Consider the following 22890-nt stretch of genomic DNA (forward strand, 5'->3'; position numbering starts at 1 on the left):
TTGGCTTTAGAAACGTTAAATTTTAGATTTGTTTTGATGTTGTTTTGTTTTTCTAATTGCAGACAGTCGTTGAAAAAATATTGTATTGTGTCTTTTTTTACTCATGGGATTGCTGCACTCGGCTACAGCTCGTGCGGTCAAATTTCCTGTTCATGGAAAAAAGTAGCAATTTATGCACTTGTTGCATAAATTACTTTTTTTCGCTCATGCATTCTTCATAGATTGGAGTGTGTTAGCTAATGCAAATCCCCCAGCAGATTTGCTTTATCACATCCGGGATTCGAAGGGTCAAGGTTTAAATTAAAAATACGATGTAGGGGATGAACATTAATATATTTTGTAATTTTAAAAATACAAGTAAAGTCATGTGTTGTGAATTATAATTGTTTTTTTTTCCTTTGCAAGCACTTCCACTCCACTTTCCCTTATAATAAATGAGTGGTATGTCTAGCCCCTCGTGTTCACCTGAGACAGTTTGTAGGTTCTTCGGAAACAGATCCACATGGGAGAGAGAGAGAGAGATGATATTTTTGAACTACATATCATAAAATGCAAAAGTTTGCTATGAGAAAAAATGTCTTGTATCCTCATGGTTTTGTGTTTTTTTATTCCCGAAGAAAATCGAGCATACGCTTTTAAATGCCACCCACCCATGCCGATGGCGACTGGATTAAAGTGTCTTCATCCCTCGTGTAATTATTGCCTTAGCTGCATTCGTGCAGATAAATTTACTCTCGCGAAGAAAGGAAGCGCTTTAGCCTATTGTCATATAATACAGGGTATTTCACGCGAACGGTTTCCGCAGAATCACTACCGGAATCCATTTTTCAAAAATTCCCAAAAACGAAATAAACCAAAAATCTTTTTAATTGTGAGAATATTAAATTTAAATTTTAAGGGATTTTTTTTAAATAAAAAAGATAGTAAATAGAAAACATCATATATGTACTTATGCCTGTAGAATAAAGTGTCGTCCCTTGGATGATCAATTTCCATTCTTGTCATGCAATTATCTACTTACATTTTCTCAGGCGAGTATCCGAATGTAAAACTTCAAAAAAAAATTCTTGATCCGTGCACAGCGTTTATTTTTTCTTATTAAAATAAATATTTTTCATCATCCACCTCCGCCGATCTTTTTTTACTCTCATAATTTCTTATTAATATTCTACTATTTTTTTGGGGATCTGGCGAAGCTGCTTTTGTGTGTTTTGAAACTTCCTCTGTTGTGTACCGTTTGATATTACTTTTATTTAATTTATTCAGAACCCAGCCTCAAGAAACACTATACTTCCCAATTAATTTACCGTGAAACATCAACTTTGTTTTCGGAGCTGTTTGTGCTTTCTTTTGCTCTCTGACGTTTAAAATTGGCGGTCCGCTTTTGGAAGTTTATTAGCTCAAGCAAGCCCGATTCTCACCTTTTGATTACCCAATAAAATGTGGAGAACTCGTTTATGTCCGAGTATGATGTCGACTCGTACACCTAAACACTTTTCTCACAAGAACACCCAATCACAAATTTCTAACCCAAAAGTAAAAATTATTTTTTTTGTTGAGTGAGAATCAAAAATGAAACAGAAAAAGAAATGCTTTCATTTTTCTCGCAAACATTTCCTGTTTTTATTTTATTCGATGGTTCGACCTATCAATCGCGAGTAGGAACGAGGGCAGCGTCCCCACCACGGCCGACTCCCCACCCTACGTGCGCCCCGTTCGCCTCCCACGCTTTTATTTGTCGTCGACGTTGTCGGAGGGCGCAACCGTATCCAGCCTGCACACAATGTTAAATTCGATCAAAGAGGTTCCAGATTAGATAGCTGAATGCACAGCCGTTGAAACGAAGCTGATGGATTTCGAATGGGGCATTTATACACAGGGCCGGAGGCAAGATCGCGCCATAAATTAACATGAATTACGAGGCCTCCTGATTATGATGGCACAATTGGTTATGTCTGCGCAGATATTTGCGATAGTTTCGACGTCGCCATACAGGGACATTTGTCAAACGGTGGCATTATTTATGGTCCAATTTTCACGGTGTCTGCCTTACATCTATGGGAACCGTTCGCATAATCCCCTCATCCACGCTGTCAACAATTTTTAATCTATCGCCTCGGAACGGAGAGCTCGGAAAACAAACATTTTTCGATCGAACCGCTAATAGACGCCGAAAGGGCCGCTTTGTGCGCACAATTGATAAAATAGGAAAAACGAGAACGGGGAGGGTTTTAATTTTCGCGCACTATCTGCCAGTTTCGGAGCGATCTAAATTGGGGATCGGTTGTAATTTGCGCTGCCACTTTATCTAAAACTGCATATTATAGTCATCATGAATCGTGGATGGCCGCATTCGCAAAAGAATATATCGCGAAATGAATATCAGCTTGGCGGAGTCGTAAAGGGGCATAACTTCTTTATATATCACCTAATAAAATTTGAATTTGCTGAGTTTTCCAACTTTTATTACGGTATAAAAGGTGAAGATTGACTTTTTACGTGTTCTACTAGGTCTGGAGGCCGGACGCATGCCCGAAACCCCCTTCCCCCGAGTGATCTCACCCCAATTAGCAAAAATATGTATAAGTTTTTTCTCTCGTTGCAGACAATCCTCCAAAATGAAGATGAGCAAGGTGGGAAACCAGACGAACTCTCAGGACCCTCAGGCGGTGAACTCGAGAGTTTTCGTCGGAAATCTGAACACATTCCAGTGCTCTAAAACGGATGTGGAAAGGATGTTTCAGCGTTATGGACGGCTAGCTGGTGAGCGCTTTTAAAATTAATAAATTTTTTTCGCCAGTTGCAGTTTTATACGGTCGTCATCTTCCTGCCGGGCTTTATTGCCGGGGCATCGTTAAAGTGCCGCGATGAAATTTCATTTAAATTAAAATTTTAACGGAAAACCAGACGGATTATGCATTAAGCTCACGACGAAACGACCAATTCTGGTCGCTGGGTTGTTTCATCGAGTGCAAGTCGTTCCGAGGCAGGGGTCAACGAAGACCCGAAACTGGAGGGCGCGAGCGATTAGTGCCCCAAAGGATTTTCTCGCCGGATAAAGCTCCGCGGAAGGATCGATTGTGCTCTTTCGCGTGTGGAGCTTAATTTTTAATGAAGCGTCAGGAACAAGATTTTAAAATTTCGGTTTGATGCGTAAGGGTTGTTTATCAGGCCGAAGGGCATATATGTTCGGGCGAACAACGCATTCCGAGGAGTTCGTTGCGAACCAACCGACAGAAAGGGAACAAGGATGTCTGAACGATCAGGATCAGGAAACTTTTCTATATGCATGAATTTTAAAAGCCCACGACGAAACGACCAATTCTGGTCACTGGGTTGTTCTTCCGAGCCAGGGGTCAACGAAGACCCGAAACTGGAGGGTGCCAGATTTGGACGGCGCGAGCGATTCATGCCGGTAAGGAATTTTCTCGCCACTGGGTTGTTTTATCGAGTGCAGGCAGATCATGGACCAGGGGTCAACGAAGACCCGAAACTGGAGGGCGCGAACGATTAGTGCCCGGAAGGAATTTTCTCGCCGGATAAAGCTCCGCGAAAGGATCGATAGTGCTTAATTTTTAATGAACCGTCAGGAGCAAGATTTTAAAATTTCGGTTTGATGCGTAAGGGTTGTTTATCAAGCCGAAGGGCATATCTGTTCGGGCGAACAACACATTCCGAGGGGTTCGTTGCGAACCAGCCGACAGAAAGGGAACAAGGATGTCTGAACCATCAGGATCAGGAAACTTTTCTCGATGCATGAATTCCGCAAGTCCTCGGTGCCCACCGCGATCTAGTTTATTTAAATAGACAGTTTGAAAATTGTTTCTCATGCTCGGGTGCATCCATTTGTGACTGTTCCAGAACGTTTGAAATTGAGATGTCCAGAATTCATAAACAGATTTGTTTATTGCGAGAAAAAAAAACAAAGCTTCTCGTCCTCCTAATTGGACGAAATCGATGTCGCCGCCGACGCGTACACTCCGCCGACTGTCTAATTAAAGACATTAAATAGGTTTAACGTGTCGTAAAATTTAATACAGTGTCAGTGGAAGGACCGTATATCAGTTACGGCGGCGCTGAGGTACCCGAAATAATTAGCACGTCAAGGCAATTATTCACGACGCGTTTGTAGGGAAAAACGCGGGTCGCGGCGTCCAGGCCGGGCACGTCACATTACGAACAATCGTATATTCATGAGGTGGCAGGTATGAAGCATCAGAATCGTGCGGCAGCCGCGTTGCAGGTTCCCCGGTACGGGGCCCGTCGCCCCCGGGGGCGTCGCCGCCGCGAACACCTAGCACAAGTGACGGGAGGGGGACCGTGATATATGGAGGTGCAAAAAATCTGCGTGTAAAACGTTGGGGAATAGTTTAATATTCTGTTGTCGCATTATATTTAGGTTTTATGCATAAAGTCGATTTATACGTGTCGTGTCTGGACGTATAAATCGACTGTGAAAACGTACGTTGCGCTAATTAAACGCAGCGGTAACCGTATTTTGGGAGAGATGGTAATCGGGGGTGGGGGGTCCGGTCGTAATGGGTCGCGTTTCCATAAATAACGCATCAAGGAAGTGATCAATCAAGGTGGAAATAAAAACAGGACCGGGAATAAATCAATGGCGAAAACAAACCGGGAATTAATTATGGTTTTGGTGGGCCCCTCCTCGGGGCTAATTGCGGGGTGGGCATCAGATAATTTCTTGATTTGTCTGTTTCTACCGGTGCGATTCATCTTGGGGATATTTGCGTCGTTAATCGTCGACGTAATTTTTGTTGGGCCACTCCGGCACGGGACGTAATTTATTGAAGAAACTCCACTCTTCGTGGGAGGATGGACGGTCTGGTGCACCCGAAAGAGATATGCCGTTTGTGCCGACACGACTGTTTGCTTTTGCAAATTATCTCCGGCATCGGTCGGAGCAGCACAAACTCGAAAGATCAAAATAAAACTTGATAAATGCCATAACTCGGCGTTCAACAGGGGCGACTTCCCGGACCTCCGCCCTTCCCGCCGATGCAGGCGGAATAATCCGGTCGGAGGGGAGTCGGTTTCGGCCGGGCCAGATTGAGCTGTGGGAAAAGTTGGCTCGTTACCGGGAACTCTTCGAGTATCACTTTCTGATAAGTTGTCTCGACTTTCGACGTAATATCGCGCTAATAGGCGAGGACGCGTCGCTAATGCAGTCCTTCGACCGTCACAAATACCAATCGGACGGATCGATCTTCGGGCGGGGATGGGTTCGAGCGGGTAAATTGTTAAAAAGGACTTTTATTGATATTAATTGTGCTAGTCGACGATGTATTATCCTGGAAGGAATAGAATGTGCGTGTTTTAGTTTGGTTTTATTTTGTGTTGTGCTCGCGCTCCGGCCCTAATAAGTATTTGTTGGTTGCCCGGAACCGTTGTCCGTCCACCCTACTTTTATTTCATAATGAATGAGCCAACAACAAGGGCACAAAGGCGGTACTGATTAGCGATTCCTCCATCGGAGCGGATCGTCCTGACGATAATTACTCCCTCGAACGATTCTTGTTATTTTTTCTCTTCGCAACACCGGTATCGATTCGTTATCGGCTATTGTTTACCCTTGCGTCCTTTATTAACAACCAACTTTTAAAAATACTCGCGAATCTAAAAGAAAAAAATTAAATACGATATTGTTCAGCGAATGAATAAATTCTCTCCCTTTACGCCTTTTACATTCCACCGCTTTTTTTAAAAACTGCATGTTCCATACATGCATCATTAAATTTTCTCTTTCCTTTCGATTTGATTCGGTTTGTACATCTGGAACATTAATCTCAACGTTTTATTCTTATAAGAGAACAGTACGATTTACACAAAATGGATTCGGACGAAACGTTGTAAAATACATGCAGTATGTTTCCAAAAATTTCTGGTCAAGTAGGCTTTGCATTGAGCATTAAAAACGTACGGCTCAGCTTGTCACATAATGATTGAACTGTCACAAACGTCATTAAGTGCCAAAATAATTTTGTTCGCACAATTTTATCTATGTAAATGATTTTCACTACTGAACAACAGAAATTTTTTCGCAATGAGTATTTTCAAGAAAACGGGCTACAGCCCATACAGCACGGAGACTCTTCGTTATTTGCGGTAATTTTTTGGCGACATTTCTGGCCTGCAGGAACCCCAGATCTTGCGCCGCTTGATTTAAAAAAACACCGTTTTCAAGGAACCTGTCCACACAATTGATGGTTTGAAAATCAGAATTAGGGAAGAATGCGAGCGAGCGTTTTTGAGAACATGAAGAGGCGTGTTACAACGTGCTTCGAAGCTCAAGGCTACCATTTTCAACATTTGCTCTAGAGTAATTTAAAATACGTGATTGTTAATTTTTGTTTATTTATTTATTTATTTATTGTTGTTACATTACTTGTTTACACATATTGCGAGGATTTATTTGTTGCCTTAGGTACATAACCTAACTTTAATCCGTTACGTATACGACGAAGACGACCGGTACGACGGTACCGTCGCGAACAATAAATTTTGGTCGTCAATATCATTTCAAAATTTTGTTAGATTATCACAAATGAAAAAAAAAATCCCAGCCTGATTATGCCGATGTAAACAAAGTGTAAAAAAATGACAAAAAAAAGACAATTAATGTCATACAACATGAAGATTTACGACAATTTTACAATGAAGCATTTTCCATTGCGTCAAGGAATGACATTGACGACCAAAATTTATTGCTCGCGACTGTATGTACATTCCAAGACTAAATCTTTTTGGTGTTTCGTGCCATTCTGAGCAGGCGATTTATTTTTCTTGGGATGTTTTCGTAGGGGATTTTTTTTTAATTCTAACTAGAACCTTTCATTTTTATAGAATGAAAGTTTGTCTTGAGTTTTGTCTGATAACGATTTTTTTTTTGTGTTTTTTTTTTACCACATTATAAACTGCTTGTGTTCTAAAACAAGGATTCTATTTTTATTTTAAGTGTGATTGTATTCAATTTAGAACTTTTCTTGCATTCTTCTTTAGGTACATTTCAACTTTTATACCCTTGATTTTGATTAGAAACCCTTTCTTTATTTTTATAGTTTTTTCTTTCTTCTAAAAGGGATTTACATCCAAAACAATAATTCTTTTTTTCTTGCCACCTAATATCTAATAAAATAATTTTCTGTGAACTATTCTTTTAAACGTTGTTTGTTGCGTTATTTGTTTCTTTGAACTGATTCCTAAATTAGAACTTACTTTCGCTACAATAAAATTTAAGTTTTGTTCTAGGCAGAAATAGTTTTTTAACATATGCTTTTACAATTACCAATTTTATTTTATAAGGGTTTTTTATTTTATTAACGCTTATAAGGGTTGATTTGGCGCAGAGTCCCAGGTGTAGAAAACGAGCCGAGTTTTCTATGGGACGAGTGCGCCAATGCCCTTATAAAACGAGTTTTTAATGTTATTTTTTAGAATTTGCACCCTTTTTTAAATTTTTAAATAAAAAAATTAAATTTTCAAATTCTAGGGAATTTTCTATTAATTAGTAATTCAAGGTAACGGATGCAACTACATCTGCAACAGATGTTAAAAAGTAGAGTTTGAACGTTAATATTGGAAGTTTTTTGGTGTAAATGACAATAATACACTGAAATATTGATAAAAATTTTCTTAGAGATCTATTAAACCACGAGTGCTTTAATAGATAGCCATAAACGACTCCAACTTGAATACAATAATAGACCTATTAGAGACGCAAATTCGAAAAAATTGTATTATGTTCCTGATCGAGATTTGGAATTAGAGTGCTGCACTGGTTACAGAAATGTCCTTGTACTTTTTACATTTAGATCTTTTTTCTTTCTATTTTATTATTTACGCTTAGCTAGCAATTCAGTCTGAATTTTAGTTCTCCTCTTTTCAATTCTTTTTGTAAAGGGAACTTATAATTCAAAATTAGATTTTTTCCTGCCTTCTTTTTGAAGTAGTTTTTTTAAACTGCTCAAATTCTTTCTTTGTACTCTTTCTACATACCTGTATAAGGTGAGTCACGAGCAATAATGAGCTCGACGGAAATGAAAATGCAACCCACAATACATTTGGAAGGTAAAGCTGGATATTTACCACGTCCAAATCCAGCTTTACGTTCCAAATGAATTGCGGGTTGCATTTTCAATTCCGTCGGGCTGATTACTACTCGTGAATCACCTTGTATTGTTCTTTTTGTTTCAATTGAAACAATGTTTTTACCGTTACAGGAATTTCATTTTGGTCTATGCAGACTACTTTCCGACCCTAACGACTTTTAAATGCAGCCACTAATACGTTATTCAGTTATAACTTGGTATCTGTATTTACTATGAAATCTGGACACTCTTGGCATTATTGACAATCACTTGAGAATTCTTTTTTGTATAATTTTAAAATATTTTTTGTTAATTAAAATGTGTTCCAATGACGAAAGGGTCGATATACAGGCTGTTTGATAAAAAACGCCTCAACCCATAACTTTTTTATTTATTATCCGATTTCATTGAACAAAAAAACAGAAGATATGGTTTTTCATGCGCTACGAAGCAGCTATAAAATTTTTTTTTTGGCGTTATTTTCAGTAGCTTACGATAGACAACTTTTTTTTTTTAATGGACACATGTAGTTTTTTAGGCTCAGTCTGATAAAGTTTTTTTTTCTGAATCTAACGATGTATTAAAAGTTATCGTTTGGTCCATAGCTGACTGAAAAAAAAATAAAACAATTTTTAATTGTGGTTCAGTTTATTATGAAATTCTCAAGTGTGCCGTGGAAAACAATTGGAATACAAATACCAACAAATGTCAAGTGTGAGTTTGAAAATTTTCAGGTGCAATCTTGAAGAGTTTTATTATTATTTTCTTGGAAAACATAAATAATAAAAATTAAAAAAAAAAAATAATTATTATTATTTTTTCTATTGACTATGTTTTATTTTTTTTCAGTTAGCTATGAACCAAATGACAACTTTCAATACATCATTAGATCCAGAAAAAAAAACTTTACCAGACCGAGCCTAAAAAACTACATGTGTCCATTTAAAAAAAAAGTTGACTATCGTTAGCTATTGAAGATAACGCCAAAAAAAAACCATTTTATAGCTGTTTTGTAGCGCTTAAAAAACCATATCCTTGATTTTTTTGTTCATTGAAATCGGGTAATAAATAAAAAAGTTATGGGTTGAAGCGTTTTTCATCAAACAGCCTGTATGGTGAGTGTAAAAAAAATTGTCGATTACTTGCTGCCATTTTTAAATTTTTATGACTTTTGTGAGGGATGTCCAAACCATACAAAAGATGAATGAAAAACGTATTACGGGCTGCATTAAACTTCGTCAGGGTCAGAAAGTTATGTGAATCAGTCTGTATATTTGAAACTTTCTTCTTTAAATTACATTCTTCGTAAAGAGTTTTTATTTTGAGTTCGTATTGTTCTAAATTGGAGGTGGAATTGTTTAAACTTATTTATTATAAGTTAAGAGTGAATTTTGGGCCAGCCCGTACGTGAATCCTTCGGAGTTTTCCTTTTCCCGGAGTCGTGTTTTCCATTCGAGATCCAACAACTCCATTCATATTTCGCGTAAGTCGGTCGAGTTCCGCCCCCCTCGGGGGTGTTCTGTTGTGGTCGTATCATCACAAGTGGATTAAAAAGTTTGCCAGAAGTAGAGAAGGAGGTAACAATAAGACGTTTAATAAGCTAATAAACGGCGGGAATCGAACCGGGAACGAGTCCCGAAATAAAGAGCGACCACTTTAGTAGGAAATCCTATTCGGGGTCCCCGAGACGGCAATGAAGTTAGCGATGAGAAATGGATGAAGTCTCCAGTCAATTTATTGGCCACCCATCCAGAATCTAATCAAGGGAATTGGGTTAGTGATATGAAATTACCCGGCCTTTTGCGAACACTGAACAACGATGATAAGACACTTCATTGGTTCGCTAACAGAAATCGCGTTAGCATCCACTGTAAAAAACACACTACCGAGCTTTATTGCCCTCTGATTCGTTTTCGTCGGATATAACGGCGATGTATCATCGGCCGTAACGAATGAACACAATAAAAAATGCAATCAACCTCGGCTATTTACGCCCGCGATGCAATTCGGCCGAAGAGGAGCAGCAACAACAAAATCCGGAAGCAAATTCCGGGTTAGGAAGAAGAAATTCCGGGGCGCGGCACCACCCTAATTGGCACCGGTTTCTGGCGCGAAGATCAGCAAGGGTTCCGTTTCGGCCTCGGTAATATTAAACACCGTCAACTGTATCAACATTCATCCGAATTGAGATGTGAAATATTAAAAGACCGGGAGGGTTGGAAATCGTGTACGAGTCAAAGCAGGCGTCGAAATCAGGTTATCATTTTATAAAGTCTGGCGCTATCCGTGCAAAATTTACGACCAGATCCTTTACATACTCGATCGCATCGGAATTGATTTACGAGGCGTGAAATTTCGTTGTATTGCTCGAAAAACGGCCGTAAATATTAAAAGCGGACCGCGGACTCCTCGTCGGATCCTGTCTCATCACTTTGTTTCTTTTCCAGGAATATCGATGCACAAAGGATACGCGTTCGTGCAGTTTACGAATCCTTTCGACGCTAGAAGTGCCTGTTTGGGGGAGGATGGCAGGACTGTTCTCAGCCAAATCTTAGGTGAGTGATTTCCCGATTTTATTTAGTTACGTATCGAGTTCAAAATTAATCGCGTTAATTAACGCGCTACAATATTAACGTTTTACGCCCCACTGTCGCGTCAATGTTAAACGCCGTTTAAAATAAAACCATAATTGCTGGCGACAGTTCGTTGCGAGCTCTACCGGTTCGATCGAGCAGCGCGGTACGCACGGCTTGATCGACGCGACGCCCCTATCGCCCGGTTTGACGTTCGCGTGAAATTTTGACGTTTGATTGAGTTCCGGCCATTACCTTGCTTGTTGCGTACAGTTTCGGCTTAATTATCGATAATTAGTGCGTCTAGCGAGTCATCAAAGATGTTTACACGACTCGGTCGGGGTGTATTTGTTGCGCGAAGTGGCACACGTGGGTTATTAAAAGCCCACCTGAGCTAATTTGACATAACATTTAATTGGCACGAATACATAGAGGCAAGGAACAAGTGAAATATGAATGACATTTAGTTTCATTAGCTCGATTCGTTCCGCGTATCCGCGCAAATCGGGAGTTATGTTGAATTAATTTGGATAAGCGTTCGGTGAACTGGCGCGTTCGAGATGAAATTGAAAACGAGTGTGAGGAGGGAAGTTTTAGAGGGAGTAGTGCGGATGAGGCGCAGCTTGATGTAAACAAGGTCGAATGAGGGAGTCGATCAAGGGGATAAGTTGATTTTTGCCGGTTTAAAGTGATGAGTGCAGATTTTTGGTTGTCGCTGGTCTGGACAGGTTCCAGCGCTGTTGTCCAAACAATGGCGGTTTTCGGTTCGACGAATGTCGAATCGATCGGTTCAATTGTAATGTAATCAACCAATTTTCATTTTAGTTCAGTAATCATATTTGTTGTATCGAACAATGGACGCATTTGTATTTGTCAGCGCCACTGGTGGGTACAAGATTCCCCAGGAAGGTTTATTTGTAACCAAAGATGAGTCCAGTGGGTGTTTGTCGGAACATCTTTTAAACCTCAAATGACGTTTAACTTTTCCCTTTCAACATATTATTCACATTGACAATTTTATTTAATTCATACGAAAACACTTTGACATCCACCGAATGGTGTACACAAGTGACTGTAATAAATTTTGTTGACGTTGACCACGTTTATTTACGTTTTATGAAATATATCTATTATTAGCGACATTAGGGGATATGTTCCAGACGAGAAATTACACACAAAAAATTATTGTTTCAATTAAGAAAACATACAATTCAATCATTCATCGGTATAATCTAATTTATATTGATTAAAATATTACAGAGCACAAACAATTTTTTCGAAGAATTTTTTGTGAATAAACATTTATATGGATTCTTTAAATTATGTGTCATTTACAAACTTATTACCAAGACTTTAGAAAGACGTATAACATACATAGTTTTTAAATAAAGCATAAATTACTTGTTGGACAATTAATTTTCGGACAAACTTCCTATCACCCCTAAGTAGGTGTTTCGTAGCCGAAACTCCGTAGAGAGTAAAATAGTATGTTATGTTATTAGGGGCAAAAATAAAGTTTCATGTGCTGAAGCCAAAGCACTAAATGCGATCTTCTCGTTAGTGACTAAGATAGCGCTTATTCATTTCGAAACGCCCGAAATCGTGAAGATGCTGCGCAACGTTTACAAAGGTTCCTTTGAGGAAACCTTTCACCGAAGATTTGCCGTGCTTTGCTACAGCTTTGAATGTCCACGGGCTTCGCAATAGATCAAAAGCATATCGATTTTCGCCAGGTTGGTGAAAGCCATTTGAGCTTCTTGTCAAAGTGACATAATTTTGAATTAAATGGCAACAAAAAAGTCTACTACGATTTTTTTTTCGACACATTTTTCAAAAAGTTCAGTGGCTCCCAAATTTTTTCTGAAAAACTTTTAGCCTTTTTTTCTCGAAAAATATCAATATTTGTATAAGGCATTATTGGCTCAATCGTTACCTTTTTGTGGAGTTCTACCACTGGTACAAATATCTGCACAACTTCAAAGTCACCCTGTAACTATCTTAGCTTTTTCGGGGATATCTTCGGGGGAATGATCCTGTAAAAATTCTTAAAACCGAGACACAACCGAGGATTAAATAAACTGTTTATAAAACGTAGTTTTAGTAACGGCAAGTGTGCTTACTCTGATGCTCTAATTAGGGAAAGTTTAATTTGTATTTTAAGTTTTTTTTTTCTAAACAATAAACCGTTGCTGATAGAATCAATTATACATAATGTATGCCTCTGGGGGAAAATACTATTTCTTCCTTTGTCATATAGATTACTTACATATTTTAATTACGAATTATTTGTAAACTATGGTGTTATTGGAGGTTTCTTATTTCGTGGAAAACTGTTAAATAAAAATGAAGAAAATACGTTAAAAGTACAGAAAATGCCTTCCTTTGGATAAAATTGTTATAATCAATAATAATTAATTTATTGGTAATTACAGTAATTAATAATTTATATCTTTAATTTTATTTTCATTCTTACAGTTGCAAGAAAGGGTCAAAATAAACAGATTTTGCTTTTTTTTAAATAATCCCTTGTGTACTTAATGCAATTAATAAATAGTTATTTGTACAACTAGTTATGAAAGTCATACTTTTTTTCATGAATTTGCAGTTTGATTAACGAGGGCGTAGCTCGAGTTAATCAAGCAAATAAGTGAAAAAAAGAAATTTTCATAACGTGTTGTACACACTATTTTTTTGCATATCGATGTAAGTTGAGAAATTTGGTCTAAAAGGATTTATGAAAAACTACAAAAAAAAAAAATAGGTATGCTTTGACAATCATCTCCAAGGAAATGGAATAAAAAAAAAGTACTATGTACTTTCACTACGATTTTTCGTATACAAAAGTGCTACTTTCACTACGATTTTTTATGTAAAAAAGTGCCACTTTCATTACGATATGCAAAAAATATCTTTGATTACATTTTTGGATTTCTAAACTACCCTGCTTTATTAGATAACTCTCCTTGGTGGACGAATTGTTTTCGAAATCATTTGCGACTCACGCTTTCGGGGACAATCACAGTTGCATATGCATTGTTCGAGTGATCATGTTAACATTGATTAAAAAAATAATTTGGCCAAGGGCGTCCACGAAAAAAATTTCTGCTTCCACACTTTAATAAATTTTAATTTTTTTTCATTGATAGGATGGACCATGTTTTTGACTGAATTGTAGTTGGAACGTCCCCAAAAAGTCACAAACGAGTGCTAAACACCAATTGCGAGTAATTTGAAAAGTATTCTACGATTTAATCACTTTCGCCAACCGAGAGAATAAAAATGGAATGCAACAACGAGAAATATGTACTTTCTTTCTTCAGTTGCTTTTTAGTGCTCGACGACACGAAATCAAAACTCAGCTCCGTTAATCACACCGGAAACCACTCTCAATCTGTTGCTTTGGCTTTAAAATTATAGCCCCCGTCACAACGTGACGTCTGTATTGTAGCGTCACGTGACCTAACATGGCCCCTCCCGCCATTAGCATGATTATTACCTTCCGATCGAGCTGTGCACTACATTTTTACATAGATAGGCGTCGTTGAAAGTGTTACAAAATGGAATGTTATGAAAATATGGGAAAAGCGGCAATCTTAATAAATAACAGTGACATGTGCGTGCGTCTTATTATACTCCTGCATGTACTCTTAAGTTTTTTTTTTAATTAGTGTCGCAACGTCGTAAAGTTGTCAGGTTGGCTTGTGACGACTTTAAAGAACGTGCCAGCGATTTACATGCAAAAACGTATCCACCAATTTTCTTGTGCCCGAAGACAGTCTCTCTAAAAATAATCACCCTCGAGCGTACAATGTTGTCGAGGTCCGACAGCATGTTGGAAGCCGAAACATGCACGAATCAAATCTAATCCCGAGTGATTAAGGCAAGATTACGATTTTGGGCGTTATCCCAACGTTTATAATTATTTCTGGTGTGAAAATAGATTTTGTCGGCGAGTTTTTGCGATATTCACCTCCAAAAAAGGTGAGACGAAGTTGCGGAGTTCCTCGCCACCATCCCCGCCGCCGCCGCCGCCACCGTTCGGGTTTATTTAAATTGCACCACTGCAGTACATTCCCGAGGCGAGGCGAGCAAAAAGAGTTGTGCCGCCAGCATTTCGCACCTCGCGATTTATTGCTAATTAAATCGGTAAAAATTATTTTTGTACGGGGCCCATGAAATCTTTTATTGGGGTAATCGGCGGCCGTAAAATAAATTTTCTTCCACTTTTAATATACACTGTAAACATATTAAAGAATAATAACCTGCAGGACTGTAAAGATTTTCATGTTTATTTTGTTAATGATGTACGTGTCAAAATACGCTATCCGGACGGCTTGGAGCACGTCCAACTTTTAAGGGCACATAAAATGGCCGAGGAAAGTGCAAGAAAATTATGGGACGGACCGCGACGCGGTTATAAACAGGGGTGTACAGGCGGAGGGTCTTGGCGCCGATTCGGCGACAACTGCGCAAAGATCTCGTACGAAAAAACATGTTCGCATTTTGAAAGACACTCGATCTGAGTACCGCGCACGGGGCTGAAACCACCCCCGACGCCACCCTGAGCGGTTCCGTCGTTAATTAGTCACGTAAAGTAGGGATTTATCGCGCGATTTCCCCGTTTTTTACCGATGCAAAATTTGCGGCTGTCGGCTGAGAGATAAAGGGAAAAAAGCCGACCGCAAACTTTCCCGTTCATAATCTGTTAGGGTGTGATAAGGGTGGGGGTTGTGTTTGCGAAAAGTTTCGGAGCTAGTTTTACGAGTTGATGATTTTTTTTTTCACGCTTGAGACCAAATATTTTTGTCGTCGTGACCGAATTAACGGCCGGTTTAGTTGAATTGTGAAAATCGATGCCCACATGATGCTAGTGGAGGTTTTTTTTTTTCACCTAAAATAATGAAACCTGACGTAATGAAATGGGAAATGTAAATTGACTTTCGAACAGGTTGAATAAATTAAAAGTGGGAGCGAAATTTGCAACAAAATAAAGTTAAAAATTGCAAGTTTAAATGAAATGGAGTATTAGAGAGAGAAATGAGACTTAACAGAAGCATTTTATCTGTCACAAAGTCAAGATATTTTGTTTATTTTAAATTAAAATTTAAATGATTTTAATTTAATTGTATTATGATCATAATTAATAAATCTCTATGCAGAAATTCAGACTAATCATAATTTAATGAAGTTAGGATTATTTAATATCATCCTTAGATTATTGTTATTTTAGAAAATAATATTTAAAGTAATTTTTCACGATATATTTTTATGCAAATTTTAAAAATTAATAACACCATGAACTGGATTTATACTGCACTCTGTATATCAAAAAATTGGAGGTTTGTTATTAAATAAAAGATTTAGTCAGCCGAAAAGTCTAATACAAATGTCGTACGGTAGGTATTTTACAGCGCTCAAACTAATTGGGCACTCGGCTTCGCCTCGTGGTAGTTTTCGCGCTATAAAATACCCCTACCGTACTGTAGAAAAAATCTACGCTCGTAATGTGCCCTAATGTTGTAACTGCAATTCCGTGCGAAGATTTGAACAGAAATGTAATATTTCAGAACTGACTTATTTAGTTATTTCCCATCCGACAGTCTTTAACTATTGAAAATAATAAAATTGTAACACGACATGGTTTTTTTTTGCTGACAAATCGACAACGGTTCAAAAAAATAATTACTAGGTAGACATATTTTAGTTTTGAAAAATGGTAGTTTTGCTAAAACGCTACCGGTGTGCACAGAGTTGCCAATAATAATTTCAAAATTAGTTTCACGGACTCATTGTTCGTGTGAGTATATAATAAATGAGCGAAAACATCAATTTACGACGCAGAGAACGTCCTTTGTCCCAGCAAAGCAAATCCTTCACTGACAATATTACATCAATTATCCCAACATGCGAACGTGTTATTAATTTTAATTTCATCGTGTTTCGAATCAAATCGAAATCGTTCCGCATTTCAACAGAACATCATCGTTCCGTAACATGCAAACCTTCAACTCCATTAAATTGTCGCGAAACTCGCTGGCACAAATGGGAAACTTTTAATTATTTCGCGTCTATCGGTGGAAACGCTATAGGACATGTCGGTCCGTCTGAAAACATTTTTTCCGCAGAGATAATGGCTCAAAGTGTCGAGTCTATCGGATGCAACACCTATTCAAAGCCAGAACAAAATGGATGGCCGGCCATTGTTGCAACTTGTTTTATTAAATCCACTTGCATGGACTAGTTCTGCAGGGGTGGTTTTGTCGTTTTGTTTCACGTAAACGCGCCAGATCTTCCGCTGGATGTGTATAAAGCAATTCCCTTCTACATTGTCTCATCGTACTTCGTCATCATGTGCCAAATTGAATCGAGCTCGAGAGATTTTATGACGTTCCAAAAGATCACCAATATATTTTAAGCAGAAAGTGTTGCACCTGTGAGGAAAAAAGTCAGCGGTAACGTATGGCGTGCCGCAAGGCGAGCTCTTGTCTCCGCTTTTATTTTTATCGAGTGAGTCACTTCACCGTTCAAATTTAAAACTTCCGGAGTACGCTCTCCTCTCCGAATGAAGTTTTTAAGCTAAAAAATTGAAACCAAACGAGTCCTCGGACAGGACAACTCTCCAAAGCATCGATCGCCGAAACACCGTCGGGGCTTTGCGGATTCAATTCTAACGGGGGCGGCGTCGCTCCCATAAATGTCCGGCCGGCCATTCACAAAAAAAAAATACAATTTTACCAGACGGTCCCATTTCCGTCCCGTCGTTTGTTTAATAGTGCTGTCGGCGGCGGGGACGGCGTCAAGCGGACAAAAGCTCAGGTGCAGGAGGAGATCTGTTGCGGTCTTCCGGCTGCTGCGAGGTCCGACAACGGGAGCGGCTGTTACGGGGGCGGTCCATTGTACGCCGGATATCGCCGTACGTTTCGGCCTAGACGTATATAGCGTGAATTATTTACGAAATATGTAAATGAGGGAGTGCGGGGGTGGCTTTTTAACACGCGCTCCAAGTTACGAGTCTTTTATTCGGATGATGGATTGCGTGCTATTTACCCGGCGGAAATTTGTTACACTGTCCCGTCTTGGGGGTGTATGTGTGTGTGCAATTAAAGGACCCGCAAGGATTCGGGGGCAGCGGAAAGTTCAAGGAATTAGTGTATTATTATCATCATCATCGTTATTATTTTATGACACGGTGCACAGATAATATTATATGTTTTGTCCACAATTCAGAAAAGGGGGTACGAAATTTTATGTCTTGTTCAAATTTTTCGTGGATTGATGGGGGCGGGGGTGGCGGTGGTGCGCGGGAGAAGGAGCAACCCCTCTCCGACAAACATCGAGAGGTCTGTTCGTATGAATAAAACAAAAACGGCGAACACGTCCCGCCCCCAGCTTCGCCGGTCGTAGATCATAAGTAAATACGATTATGGATAACAGGTTGGCAGCGGTGACGTCGAAGTGACAAGTGACGTTCAACGATGCGACCTAATCACAGACAGTGTTTTCGTTTGTCACGGGTCGCCGTCGATCCCCTCGTACCGGGACGTGTTTCGTGGAAAATGGATTAATCGCCGCCCCCTTTCGTCAGGGAATCCGGTTGTTGCTTTTTAAAAAGCAACCCGATCGCTGATTACACGAGACGTTAAAACACTCGCCTAATTAAAAATTAATCCAATTTCGTCGGCGTAGAGGGAACGAGTCCCTCTACGGACATGATGGTTAGTTATTCTTATTAAAATTTTTATAAGAGCGGCTTCACATTCCGTTGGATAAACGTCGAGGGAATAGCGCTGTGGCGAGGAGCACAACAATTAAAAAAAAAAATAGGGGAAAAAAGCAACACACTCGCAGGCCGAGAGAAAACGGCAACGGAGAGGTCGGCTTATACATTATTTAAAATTACCCGTGGGAGATTTATTAGCCGGCTAATTCAAACAAACACGCTTTCCCCCGAAAGGGAAACTATCGCCGATCCGGGTGAAAAATTCCGGGGACGTCGCGGTTAATCGGGGAGTGCGCTCCGGGTGGCGAACTCGTTCCGCATTCAATTACACAAATAATGATCGATGGGCGAAGAGCGGCGCGCCGAGAGGGCGTCCTTGCGCGGCTCCGTCGTAAAGCTGTCCGTCCCTACTTGGTTCTTCTCGTGGGCAGGTGCTTAAGCGCGGTTTATATTCGTTCGGGTCTTGCAATAATAACGATAAATAACGTGTTAAGGATTCGCCATGGTGCAAGAATAAATTATTGCCGAGTTGTTTGTCTATAGTTAGGATATGGGCCGGAGTGTTTATATTTAACATCAAGGTGTCTATTTTAATGCTGCAGATGACATGAATGCATTCCACTGCATTTGCTGCCACCGTAAAATTGAGTTTGTGCCAGGTATTGTGCACGTCAATTATTGTTCCGTCGAGGGGTTCATAATTTCGTCCCTTTCACGACGTTGCTCGGATGATGCATTGATGCGACTGAATGCACTAGGTGCCGGTGCTGTCCAGAAGAAGCGAGCGATTAATTCGGTGCTTCCTATCCCTCGATGGGGGAACGTGGTGGTGACGTGTAAAGATCCGGGACGTAAAAAAATGGTAGCGGAAAGAGGAAAGGCGTAATAGTTGTTGGGGATGGCGGTGTTCCGCTTCCCCAAATATTTCGTCGGGATTTGAAGAATCCTTTAATAAATTGACGCTTCCCGCGCACGAGATGAGTACCTGAGAATGTCTTACCTCCGCCATAGTTTTAATGGATTTCAGATCCCGACGCTGACGCAATCTCCTGAACTTTGTTCGGGCAAATGAGTTTAATATTTATGTTGGGTGGATGTCTCGTGTCGCGCTTAGTTTTGACATTTTATGCGGAGACAGTGGCGCCGCAAGATTCCGCTCCTGGATTCCGGAGTGATGAGTCGAAGTGTTTCTCGTTGGCGATAAATTCGCTCGATCGACGGTCATTTTTCCGTCATGTCGTAATTCTTGTCGGGCTCTTCGCGTTCTGTTTATTCGGAGCGCAACTAGGAGCTGAACGACCGCTTGTAATAATGTGTCATGTCTGCGATGTACATAAATTATGTTGTAAAAATAAAGGAAGAGGTTACGTGCAGAAAACGAAATACGGAAGGCACGGAAGTTTTTCACCAACTGATAAATACGCTGCACTATTCGGCATGGCGGCTGGCAAGGCAGCAAAATTAATTCTCTCCTGTAAAGGAGGTACCATAGAACTTATTAGAAATGTTTTACTTTGAAGGTCTGCCAAACGACAACCAAGAAAACCCTTAATCAAAACGGTAATTTTACGGACGAAAAGTAACTCTTTTCCGGACGCATTTTTTCGGACGTTGACCGTGGCGCCATCTCTTGGTCTCTTTAGTAAGTTAACAAAGTCGACAAAACCGAGTAAACCGATTGAAAACAAATGAATATTTGACAGTTACATTTAACCAAAGTATATTATTTGACCGAAAAAGTGTTGTATAGTTTATTTCTGGTGCTTATTTGATGCATAATCACATAATCGACAGCAACAGCGAAAGTGATGAGGAAATGTCTAATACAACAGCGAAAGTGATGAATAAATGTCCAATACGCAGTCGGATATCACAGATGATAATCCCAATAATTGTCCTGTCACCATAAATTATGTAAATAAACAAATATTGAAAATAGTCAATTTCTCAAGCTGATAAAAAATACATACTATTAAAAAATTGTTAATATGTGTTAATAAATTTATCTCAGCTGCGCCTCGGCCAGAAAACTCAGATTTGGACGAAAACCACTGGACCAATTGCCAAAATTCTTTCAGTGTTAGATGATTTAGTTCTTTAGGAGCGACATAAGCTAGGTCAGCAGACTATCACGCGAGAGGGGTAAGCCGAGAGCAAAATGTTGATTGAGCAAGGTGAACGAAGCATTACTTGTAGATATCTAATAAATTGTCGAGTTTTTGGAAAAAGATTATTATTTTTTCAGCAACTTTTTCTTAACTTGTATTACTTCTTACTATCACCTCAACCAAACTTTGGTAAGTTATTTTTTACCATTCCGTAGATTTCGTTCCAGCAGCGCTATTGTATGCAAATAATAAGGACAGAAACCTTAAAGCATCGTCTTTATTATATGCTTTCGGAATATCATCCATTTTCGCGCAATATTGCATTTCCTCATATACCCATGTTATTATTTTATCTTCTCAATTTCTTAAAATTGTGATTTGTTGACGTGATATTCTCCACTACAAAGATATTACAGGACGAGATGGGATTAGCCGTTTAATGCATCATCTTGCTGAATGCTTTTTAATAATTTTTATTCACAACAAAGGCCTTTCACTTTGGACATGCAGAGATACATTCAGTCAGTAATATTTTATCCAATCACTCAACTCTTTTAAAAATGCGTCTTGTTTCATCTAAATAAATTATCGGACGTTCCTCCAGACATTTTTGAATCTGAGTGATGTATTGCATTCTTATTTTAACCATGAGGTTTCCATTGTTACTACTCCACGCTTCATAACTAAATTATTTACTTCGTGAAGCGTCTGAATGTTTCACCTGAATAAGTAACATCATAATCCATCTCACTTATTTAAGTTGATAAGCTTGCCGTAGGTAGTTTCCACTGAAATAGGAAAAACGTGTTTCGACACACTTTTTTCTTTCACGTTTTGCTAATCTTTCGACAGTAATTTGCACTGATGTCCACACACAGGAAATTTTCACATCATCAAATCCTTGGACGTAAGATTCGAAATGGAAGCAATATATTTTTTGGTGTAATTCTCCAACTGTTTTTGTATTCGTGTGATGACGTAAGACGTAGATGTAATTTTTTTTTTCTAAATATAATTGCCATCTTGGAATAGGTAACAAATGAAGAGGGAAGAGGGAAGGTTGTTCTTCATGAAATGTGATTTTAACGTTTTGGATTTGAAAAAACCCAAAATGACATCTGCCATAATTTTTTGGCATTTTTTTTCGTCATCCAAGTGTGTCGCTTTAGATACTTCGAGCAGATGTTGGAAACGATTTTCTATGAATTTTTTCTTGGTATAGTCTTGGAGAAAGTATAGCCTTCAACTCGCGTATGATGGCTATTATTCACTTGGATGATTCCACCACTCGCCTACGGCTCGTGTTGCAATTTTCATCCTCTTTAATAATAACCATCATTATACGCTCATTGAAGAATTTCCTATTCTTCTAAATATAATTGCCATCTTCAAATAGGTAACAAATGAAGAAGAGTAATTATTTAATCATGTTATTTATTGACCACAAACAAATAAACATTGATTTTGACAGATATTTTTGAATCTGTTGTCTGCCTCTGTTGCTGGGGACGCTGTAAGAATATATTTGCTCTGGACCGCTAATTTGGCAGCAACGCCACTGCCTCTCTCCCGGAAATTCTCCACATACCTCTCAAGTCCTACTTTGATCCTGTTTCTTTGTAGAAACTCGTTTTTGTTTAGCATGCACGAAAAACGGAAACATCCGCAAACGGCCCACCGGTCCACAATTTTTAGATTCAATACATTCCAATCGGCCCTCCAATTCTACCTGGCGCTCCCAGCAGACCAAACTAGAAACTAATTTAAGTTTTGAAATCCGCTTTTCTTAGATTTATAGGAACAGATTCGGCCGCAAAATTCCATCCGACGCCATTATCGTGCGAACACAACGCGGAAAGGATCGAATTTTATCACCGTGGCGTGCCGGCATTATCCTGGCTTAAGAGTGCATCGAGCACTTTATAGCCCTGCCCGATAGTGTCCGTGAAACTATCGAAAAACCACCGAAAAAATTCCAAAGTCCCTTCGGACATTGTTTTAAATCGGTCGCAGATCTTGTCTATTCAAATCCGTGTTAAAAATGCCGACTGACGCCTTTCAATATCGAACCATTTCGGTTTATTTATCGTCAAATAAGATAAGCCGACGCGTCCTTTGTGACGGTTTCATTGTTAGATAACGGGACCCGATCTATTCTTTGTCTTCAATTTATCGGTTTCTAAAGCCACGTTCACGCGACGCTTTGTCGTTGCCGCCAAATTGCCAATGACGAAGCGATCGCGGCAAAGAGATCAAATGAAATCGCGAACAATCCAAAAGAACAACGAGAGCGCTGCGTATATATAAAACTGTTCCACACAATTCTTCTTGACTATTCTTCTCCATTGTTCTCTGCCTTTGTAAAGCTTTCTTCCAGTCGGTTA

General features: G+C 39.3%; 1 protein-coding gene across 4 annotated transcripts in view; it reads left to right on the top strand.

Moving 5' to 3' along the window:
• The window catches only part of LOC138136305 (heterogeneous nuclear ribonucleoprotein C), a 226195-nt gene that overhangs the window by 110417 nt on the left and 92888 nt on the right, over window positions 1–22890 (top strand). For all 4 annotated transcript variants that reach the window (XM_069055460.1, XM_069055485.1, XM_069055477.1 and 1 more), the window contains 2 exons: window positions 2606–2763; window positions 10553–10660. In XM_069055460.1, coding sequence (XP_068911561.1) covers window positions 2606–2763; window positions 10553–10660 — 266 coding nt within the window. The remainder of the gene's footprint in view (window positions 1–2605; window positions 2764–10552; window positions 10661–22890) is intronic.

The sequence above is a fragment of the Tenebrio molitor genome, chromosome 1 (genome assembly GCF_963966145.1).
Source record: "Tenebrio molitor chromosome 1, icTenMoli1.1, whole genome shotgun sequence".
In the NCBI taxonomy this organism is placed as follows: Eukaryota; Metazoa; Arthropoda; class Insecta; order Coleoptera; family Tenebrionidae; genus Tenebrio; species Tenebrio molitor.